This window comes from Gossypium raimondii, chromosome 4, assembly GCF_025698545.1.
Source record: "Gossypium raimondii isolate GPD5lz chromosome 4, ASM2569854v1, whole genome shotgun sequence".
Taxonomy (NCBI): domain Eukaryota; kingdom Viridiplantae; phylum Streptophyta; class Magnoliopsida; order Malvales; family Malvaceae; genus Gossypium; species Gossypium raimondii.
Genome location: NC_068568.1, coordinates 25327570 through 25336968, shown reverse-complemented (window position 1 = coordinate 25336968; position 9399 = coordinate 25327570). Strand labels below are relative to the sequence as shown.

Genomic DNA, 9399 nt, shown 5'->3' with positions numbered 1-9399 from the left:
AAGCGTATGTTAAGGTATATTTGCTCATTATTGGAACCCGGATTGGCTGAATTTTTTGCTGTAAAGGGGCGTTTGAATTGGATTGCTTGGAAGTGTTGAATGTGCTATCAAGGTAAGGTAACGATGATTTAGAGTTTGGGATATAAGTTTAAAATTGTTATTTTCTTGGGCACGAAAAGCTAATAAAATGATTCATTCTTTAGTTAGGATGGTTTTATTGCCTCTTTAAATGATTTTTTGCCAAATCTTAATTTAGATGGTCATTTCTTTTGCTAATAAAAGAGGGATATAAGAGGAAATGTATGAGTAAGTTTATTAGCTTGAGTTTAGTTTGTCTTCTTCTTTATTTCGTCACATTATGTTACTTTATTGAATTTAATAAAAATATTCCTAAAACTTATAAAAATAAAAATTACACGTTTCAGCTAGTATTTACCTAATTTTTAGTTGTTAAACTATTCAAATGATTGATTTCCTCACAAACAAAAGCCTTTTTCAAACCAGAATTTATTTTTCTAAAAAAAATCTCAAAACTATTTATGAATTATAGTTTAATGTGTAATTGTATACATGAATTTTAATTTTGTGTAATTTTATATATGAAACTTTGATTTGATTCAATTCTAATAAATTATTAACACAATTATTGATATAACATCATTTTATATTTATATATTACATATATAAATAATATTTCAAGTACATATTTAAACCATAATTAAAATTTAATATGTATAATTACACCAAATTAAAATTTTTATATACAACTACAAATTAAATTAAAATCCATCTAAAATTTAAAGTTTATGCTTAAGAGTATGAACAAATTACTAGTAAATCAAATCAAATCAATTACCCAAACCAAAAATCTTCCCGCCCCCCAACGCGTTTTCCCTTTGCCCCCCTCAACTATTCTTCGTAAGAACATTGGTAGACTCGGTTCCTGACTCAGTCATGACCCTCTTTATTTTCTTCCCCTTTCCAAGATGTTTCCTCGTTTTCCCCTTTCAAATCTGTACTTCCTTCCTATTTAAAAAAACAATAAACAATTATATGTTTATCTTACCTTCTCCTTCCCCATTTGACTTCTTCAACCCCCCTTTGTTGAAACTCGAGACTTCATTGACCAAAACCCCACCTTCCCCCTCAGCTGCCTCCTTCAACCTTCAAAATCTCTGTTTTTCACCCTTTTCTCAAAATCCCATTTTTCTGATCAAGATTTTCATGTTTATGACTTGATACACCCTTCTTTTGCACCCATATTCATATAATTTTTTTCTGATCCTGAAATCCCCAAGATGAACAATCTGTTCTCAGGCTCCTTCTCTCGCTTCCGGAGCGAAGAGGCGTCCCCTGATCACCTTGTAATCGAGATGACTCAGTCCTCCTGCACCTCTGGCGGTGTTAACCTCGACAAGTTCTTCGAAGACGTCGAGTCCATCAAAGACGAGCTCAAAGAACTCGAGAGGCTAAACGACGACCTTTCAGCGTCTCACGAGCGAAGCAAGACGTTGCACAATGCGAAAGCCGTGAAAGAATTGAGAGCAAAGATGGATGCTGATGTAGCCATGGCCTTGAAAAAGGCCAAGCTCATTAAGGTTAGGTTGGAAGCGCTTGACCGCTCCAACGCTTCTAACCGGAGTTTACCTGGCTGTGGACCGGGTTCTTCTTCGGACAGGACGAGGACGTCGGTTGTGAACGGGCTGAGAAAGAAGTTGAAGGATTCTATGGAGAGTTTTAATGGGTTGAGGGAAAAGATCTCGTCAGAGTATAGAGAAACTGTTCAAAGAAGATATTTCACGGTTACAGGAGAAAACCCAGATGAGAAAACTCTTGATCTTTTGATTTCAACAGGTCAGCTTCATCTTCTTTTTTTCTATTTCAAGTTTTAGCTGCTCTACGCTAGGAAATTTTCCGGGAAACTGCGGGATTCATGGATGATTTGGTTTGATTATCAATGAAATATTTAAATGAAAATTCGGGCATAATCTAATCTTAGAATGATTTTCATATAGTGCAGTAATGTTTAATTAAAATTCGTAGTTGTTTTGGTTTAATTAACAATTCAGATTGGTGTTTGTGTTCTGATTTGAAGGAGAGAGTGAGAGTTTTTTGCAAAAAGCCATTCAAGAACAAGGGAGGGGCAGAATTTTGGACACCATCAATGAGATTCAAGAAAGGCATGATGCTGCTAAGGATTTGGAGAAGAATCTCAAGGAATTGCATCAAGTTTTCTTGGACATGGCGGTGCTGGTTCAGGCTCAAGGAGAGCAATTGGATGATATCGAGAGCCATGTGAATAGGGCTAATTCATTTGTGAGAGGAGGAACTGAGAGGCTTCAAACAGCTAGGAATTACCAGAAAAACACCCGGAAATGGACTTGTTATGCTATCATACTGTTGCTGGTGATCGTCTTATTTGTGGTGTTGTTCACTGTTAGACCATGGGAAAACAATGGCGGTGGCGGCGGCGGTGGTAACAACAATCCAACATCAACCCCACCAGCTCCACCTACTGCTTGACCTTAGGTTGACATGTTAGCTATGCAGTATTGTTCATTGAGATTTCGAGATTTTGCATCTTATTATTTCTTTGGATTGGTTTATAGATTCTTCCGTGTAACTAGTTTTTTTGGTTGAATTCTTTTCCGTTTTCTTTGTTACTATTACATATAATTTACTGTTTATTAAATGAAATAGTGTTCCATTATATTATATTATATTATATAGTTCGTGGGTGACCTGTTTCCTGAATATACATATTTGCCAGTTTCTTGCTTTCGGAATCAAATTCAACCATGGTGGGTGACTGAATAGGAATTTAATTTTTAATTAAATAAATGGTAGCTGCCACTTGACACTTTGGTTTAAATGCCAAAATCTTTCCTAAAATAATTTCAAATAAATTATAAAAATACGTATTTGGAATGTGGTTCTCCATGTTGATTTAAATTTAAACAATCGTGTCTCTATATTTATTCAAAATGAATAAAGAAGTACAAAAATTAAAAAAAACATGAAAAATTCAAAAATAAAACAAAACATTAAAAAATGCAACACCACTTTAACTGATACGATAAGCTTTTGTCATATTTTAATATATTAAGAAATTGAAACTCTGAATGTTGGCTTAAGGAAATAAACAGCATTCGGCATATCAACTAATAAACAATACGATCAGCTTCTTTCAAATTTTAATTTATTATTTACTCCTAATGCACATATATTTGTTAAATACTCAAGATAAAATTCTAAAATTTTTAAAGATGATGGTTAAAATTTAAGGCTAGCAAGAGAGGGCATCCAAACCATATGGCCCTCGAGGAAGAGACGTATTGCCTGTCGCAGGAGATAATGGTCACAAATTTTCCAAGGGTAGGTTGAGTTTCCAAAGGGCTTTCCACTTCTTGTTATTATCACCGTTCCTCCCAAAGGAATTCGTATACCTTTTTTATTGAGAAATTTCTGTGTGTCATCTCTCCAAACAAATTTATCATTCTCCGCCAATGAAGGATTGGTCTAGCCAGAAGTTCACTAAGACCCCTGTCCTGTCATCAAGATGCGTACTCAGGATGCTGATGTCCCGGTCTTGACCGAAAATTCTCAAGACCAAGACCACACCTTACCGCTCCATATTGGACCCCCAAGGAATCCGAGGGGTTTGCTCAAAAGATATCCGTGACATTGCTCAGCTAGAACACTTGCAGGTATTTCTGGTTGCAATTTTAGGTATTTCGTGTGTTATGCAAATCATGGTTCATGGGAATTGCCAAGAAATTTATCAAGACCCAAAGTTCATAATTGGCCAACTCAACCTTAGTGCAACAAGAAAGAATCAAAGTGACTATCTAACCAAATCAGAATGGATGTCTATGGGAATTTTTGCTTTTGGAATTGTCATAATATGCATAACTCAAACAATGTAGAATTACATATAGTCCAAAATTTAGAAGTCGAGTGAATCATCTCCCTTCGCTCTATGATTTACATGCAACACATTTTTAATCAGTTCTTGAATAAGGTGGAAAATGATATTTATGGAAACATAATCTGGAAGTGAAAGGTAATATATCTGCATAATTTTCTAGATCCTCCTTTCAAAATCACCTATTTGTTTTAGTATACCTATCAAACAGTGACGCCTGAAACCAATTCGCTGCTTTCAAGACTATTTTCGGCAGGCAAATGAGTACGTGGAGCTCTATCTGCAGCCATATTTAATCGTAGAGGTCGACCTTCAACCTCCTACAAGCATGACCATATTGGAACACACATTAAAAAGGGAAACAAACTTCAATGCTGAGTTATTCAGTAACAGACTCTTACCACTCCATTCATGGCAGTTAGCGCAGACTCAACGGTCTCTGCTGACTCAAAGGAAATGAATCCGAAACCACGAGACCTTCCTGTGTCCTTTTCATAGATGACTTTAGCACTCAACAAGCCTGGTTGGCTAGCAAATGCGTCTCTGAGACCTTCTGAAGTGACACGCCAACCTAGGTTTCCTGCATAGATCTTGTAAGGGCTGTCGATAAAGCTTGTGTAACTTCTCCGAATCCTTGGTCCCATTACTTCCCTCTCACCTCCTCTTGGGACCTCCGGGAAGTTCACCTTCACTGTCCGACCTCCGACTTGCTGTTAGCAATTAGGAACAAACAGTTTACTAGTAAGTCAAAATGGAATATCCCACATAAATGGTGCTCCAAAAATCAAATAAATACCCTTCAATTGAAAACCTAATAATCATATAATCTAATTGAATCTGACATTAGAGGATGGAAGAGTAGAGGGTTTTTGTGTGGTTTTAGGAGTGCTGACCATTAGAAGAAGATGAATCATGCAGGATCCAAATATTAGCTCTTTAGAGCAATATTTGCTCTGATATCATAACAGATAAACATAGTTGATCTAAGACTAAGTTGAGATAATGATTAAAACCGGAATTCAAACTGAAGTACTTCTAACAGTCAACACCAAATGTTTAATCAGGCAATGCAAACAAATTAGTGATAAAAAGAAGGAGAAGCTACTTTATGGTCTTTTCGTCTATACATTTATAATATTTCATTGGGAATTGAAGGTTCAAGCAATGGCTAATGTAGAAAGTCAAAATAAAACTCTATTATTGAACTTACAGATCCATCAAACAGTCTAATTGCTTCTTTGGCCTCATCAACGCTCCCCATTGTTACAAAGCCAAATCCCCTGCTCCTATCCGTAACTCGATCATAAACAATCTATTAAACAAAATTAAACAAGAAAAAGCCATTAGCCAAAGAAAAAAAAAAGAACAAGGAAAATAAAGTAGGATAACCCAAAATCGAATGGTAAACAATAAGAAAAAAAATCCACAAACCTCCACTTTAGCAACACTACCAGCCTCACTAAAAATCTCAGTTAACTCAGAAGAAGTCATTGAATAAGACAAATTCCCAACATACAACTTTCCTTCTTCACCGCCAGACTCTGAAACCTTATCTTCTTCAGCTTCCTCTTGTTGTCGTTGTTCTTCAAGGTCTTGAGTTTCTGTTTCTGAGTATTCTTCTCCACTGCTTTGGTCATCTTCATTAACTTGAAAGCTGTCAAAAGCTGCTGAAAAGCAGGGCAGACGTGGGAGAGATAAGTTAGGAGACAAAGGAAGGGAATTGAGGCTTTGGGTTTTGAGGTTGGAAGGTTTTAACTGCTTAGAGCTAAGTCTTGAAGGAAGGAAGTGAATCGATGAAGAAAAAAGAGAGGAGGGTTTGGTGTTATTGTAGAGTGAAGAAGAGACAGCTGCAACACCGGCTGCCATGGAGAGTGTAGGAGCTGACATCTTTCTCCAAAGAGAAGAAATGGATGACCAATGGAAACAATGAAAAGAAATGGGATATTCTGAAAGGAATTAAAATGGGAAATGGCTGGAAGATGGATAAGGTTCGGCAGGATTTTTTTCTGTCTTTCCATTGAAGTGTCCTTCGTTGGTGTTGGTCCAGAATCTGGATTATCGACTTTGGGTTGGATTCTAGTTGGGCCACATGAAACTAGTAAAACATGAACCCATTATGTTTCTTTAGGGATTTCCTTTGCAATTTTCCTTTGGTTTAATAAATAATTTAGTATTGTATTTGATAAAAATTAAACATTTTGGTAAATAAAGGTAACAGTGCTTAGGGGTGAGCATTCGATCGAATCAAATCGAATCGAATCGAAAATTTTTGAGTTAATCGAGTTTTCGAATCTCATTTTATCATCCTAACTTTATTTGAAGTTTTCTCGAATCGAGTCGTGTGAGATGGAATTCGAATCGAATCGAATCGAATCGAATATATTTCTTCGAGTTAAATTTTAAAAAATAATTTTGAGTCCTTGTAATCATTGTCACCCATCGTAATAAAATTTGTCCACCTTAATCAAATTTTTTATTAACTTTCATCACTTCATAATTTATTTATTAATTTTTTATATACTGGTTAGCTTCTTTGTTTACTTAGTTGTTTCAATTATCTTCATATTTTGTCACTATGTATTTTAGAATTAAAAATATATTAAATGTAAAATATGATTTTTAATAAAATTTATTTTAAAAATAAAATGTGAAATTGATACCAATATAAAATTTTAACACGAATATTTTATGGCATAATTAATAATTCAATTTTAATATAAATATTCAATATGACTAAACAATTCAATAATATAAATAATATAAAATGTGAAATTTAATTTAATAATATAAATAGTAGATATAAATAAAATTATTACTATTTATGTTTAGTGATTTTTTTGGATAATTTTGATTTTTTATTTGAGAGTAAAGGGTGAGAAGTAAAAGTTTAGGGAAAAATAAAAGTTTTGGGGAATAAAAGTTTGAGGGAAAGTAAATAAGGGGGATTAAAATTTTGGAGGGAAAATATTTAAAAAAAATTGGAGGGGGAGGGTTTGGGATAGATGGGAGGTGGGATGGGAAGGGAATAAAAGTTTTAGGGGAAAAGTGGGAGGGAGTAAAAATTTTGGGGGAAAATAAAAGGTTTTGAGGGTTTTTGGGAGTAAAATTTTGAGAAAAAATAAATGGGAGAGTAAAATTTTGGTGGGAAATGGATTTTGGGTAGATTGGGGGGTTGGGAGGGGAGGGGAGTAAAAGTTTTAGAAGGAAAGTGGGAATGAGTAAAAGTTTTGAGGGAAAAGTAAAAAAGGTTTGGGAGTTTGGGGTAAAAATGTAAAATATTATAATTTGATATTCGAATTATTCGAATTATTCGAGTTATTCGAGTTATTCGAATTCGAAAACTCAACTCGATTCGAACTCGAAATTCGAAAAAAAAATTCGAGTTAACTCAAATAACTCGATTCGTTTAACTCGAAATTTGAATTTTTTTTCGATTTTTTCGAGTCGAATCGAGTTTTACTTACCCCTAACAGTGCTAACTTTTTAGTATAGAATTTGGGTTTTAGAGTTAAGTTGATGAAAATTTATAGTTAACTAATAATATTAAGAATTAACTCTCATCAGATCAACCTTAAAACTCGAATTAAATCATACCAAGCATATTGTATTTGATAAATTAAACACAAGATTAAATAAATTCGCAATTACCATTAAATTTATTTTATTAACAAAATCATGAAAAATTCAAACCTAACAGCATGTTTGGTTGGATGTATTGGCATAGCCATTACACCCCTAATCGGTGGGCCCCACTTAATCCCCCTTTAATCCTTTGTTTGGTTCAGTGTATTGCTATTACGGGTCTAATACATTACAGACCTAATCCTCAAAATTCACTGATTTCTATTCCTAAGGAAAGCTCGCTTTCTTTGCGTATTAAGTTCTCCGATTTCTTTTACCTGTTTTACCCTTCTAACCGCTTCTTCTTGATTTCTTCGATTCCATAACTTTTCCTTCCTTTCGGCGCCACAACCGCTTCTTCTTCATCACTCATCGTGATCGCTTATTCTTCTTCATCCGCTCACGACCGCCATCATCCGTGTCCATTTTCGACAACGGTGTCTTGACAATTCGTATTCCATAGGACACCAAGACGAGAGGGAAGATCCGTGTCGGTGCTTCTCCATTGCCCGACATCCTTATACAAGAAAGGTTTTTATTTGCTAACATTTTACATCTCATTCTCGTTCTCTGAAAAAATTGAATTTTGACCACACACCAAGCAAATTTTGAGCCCTTCTAGTTTTTAGTGATTACACTTCTCACTCCGGCACTTAACTCCTTATGGTTAGCCCGACCTAGAAACCGATATTATTTTATTTCATGAAAGCTCAACTTGACTGCATTAATGCTTTGTATGAGTGTTCTCCTATTTCACCTTTTGGTACCCATTGACGATTCTTGGATGGTGAAGCATAATGTGAAATGTAAATTTTGGTTCTTGTGGTTTACACTCACCGGCCTATGGAAATGGCGATAATTTAGACGATTCTTTGTATATTAAGTAGGATCTGAGCAAAATGTGTTTGTGATTGTGTGTAGTAATCTCACATGTGAGGCAAATATTCCAAAACTTTGACCATCTTGTAATCACCTTAAGTGTAATGCTAACTTAGATAGTTCAATGCTTCCAAGTATTTAACCATCCACATATCATATTAGCATCAAATTTTCTCGAATTGGCTATCTCTATATTACAATGTCTAATGTAATCAATGATGGAAATGATCCACGAAGTTATTTACAAGTAACAAGATATTATGAACCACGATGTTGAACCCCAGCGTTGATTTTGCATCTTGCTTGTTCATGAATGTTTGGTCTCCACCGGCTCGTAAACTTTTGCCTATCCTTCCTTCCCGCAAGCATGAATTTTTGTTCATGAATTCTTAAATAAAAATAACAACTAGCTTGAGGTTAACTAATTGTTAATAATGGTGATATTAATCGATAGCTCATCTATCATCTTTGAAAACTTCGTAACCTTAGCGATGAAGAAATCCGGAAAAGAAAAGGCTAGAAAAGTATATAGAATTATGCAATTTGTTCAATTTGGTGTTTTATTGATGTTGTACCTTACATTTGTTCCAAAATCTTATTTGTTTTACGATGTCCGAGTTACTTAATCGAAGTCTTCTATACAAGGAAAAGTTCCTTGAGGTATCTTAACAAGATCTTCGATTTGAGTGGAAATTGGCTTCATGATCTGCAGACACCAAAACTCTCGCTTCGATGGTTACTTTATTTCGTTGTATTATTTACACCTTACAACATCTTCACTTGTTCTAAACGACGAGTTAAGAAGTCTGCTCCACCTCATTGGGATCCATGACCTTGTCTAGGTAACTTTTCCACATATTGTTTGCACATTTTGGCATTAAAAATCATATGGATTATGCGGATGCTTTTGAATGAATGAAGAAATAGTCTTGGTGACCCTACTTTATAAACGCTTGCCTATGTTAAAGAAAATA

General features: G+C 34.9%; 2 protein-coding genes across 2 annotated transcripts; one reads left to right on the top strand and one right to left on the bottom strand.

The window, feature by feature from the left end:
- Positions 1-975: 975 nt before the first annotated feature.
- On the top strand, positions 976-2720 carry LOC105766576 (syntaxin-121). The gene is made up of 2 exons (XM_012586073.2): positions 976-1854; positions 2096-2720. The coding sequence occupies exons 1-2, from the start codon at positions 1299-1301 to the stop codon at positions 2521-2523; spliced, it is 984 nt and encodes a 327-aa protein (XP_012441527.1). The 5' UTR covers positions 976-1298; the 3' UTR covers positions 2524-2720.
- Positions 2721-3869: 1149 nt separating this feature from the next.
- Positions 3870-5898, bottom strand: LOC105766577 (RNA-binding protein CP33, chloroplastic). Its single transcript, XM_012586074.2, has 4 exons — positions 5357-5898; positions 5136-5237; positions 4327-4635; positions 3870-4245 (listed from the first exon to the last, which is right to left on the bottom strand). The coding sequence occupies exons 1-4, from the start codon at positions 5810-5812 to the stop codon at positions 4129-4131; spliced, it is 984 nt and encodes a 327-aa protein (XP_012441528.1). The 5' UTR covers positions 5813-5898; the 3' UTR covers positions 3870-4128.
- Positions 5899-9399: the final 3501 nt, after the last annotated feature.

What these genes read in the sequence shown, in the direction of transcription:
- LOC105766577 (XM_012586074.2), bottom strand. Translation starts at nt 5,812, where the DNA reads ATGTCAGCTCCTACACTCTCCATGGCAGCCGGTGTTGCAGCTGTCTCT. An exon ending in TTAGACTGTTTGATGGATCT is followed by an intron (nt 4,636 to 5,135) that starts GTAAGTTCAATA and finishes AATTGCTAACAG; the next exon opens with CAAGTCGGAGGTCGGACAGT. An exon ending in TAACTGCCATGAATGGAGTG is followed by an intron (nt 4,246 to 4,326) that starts GTAAGAGTCTGT and finishes TCATGCTTGTAG; the next exon opens with GAGGTTGAAGGTCGACCTCT.
- LOC105766576 (XM_012586073.2), top strand. Translation starts at nt 1,299, where the DNA reads ATGAACAATCTGTTCTCAGGCTCCTTCTCTCGCTTCCGGAGCGAAGAG. An exon ending in TGATCTTTTGATTTCAACAG is followed by an intron (nt 1,855 to 2,095) that starts GTCAGCTTCATC and finishes TCTGATTTGAAG; the next exon opens with GAGAGAGTGAGAGTTTTTTG.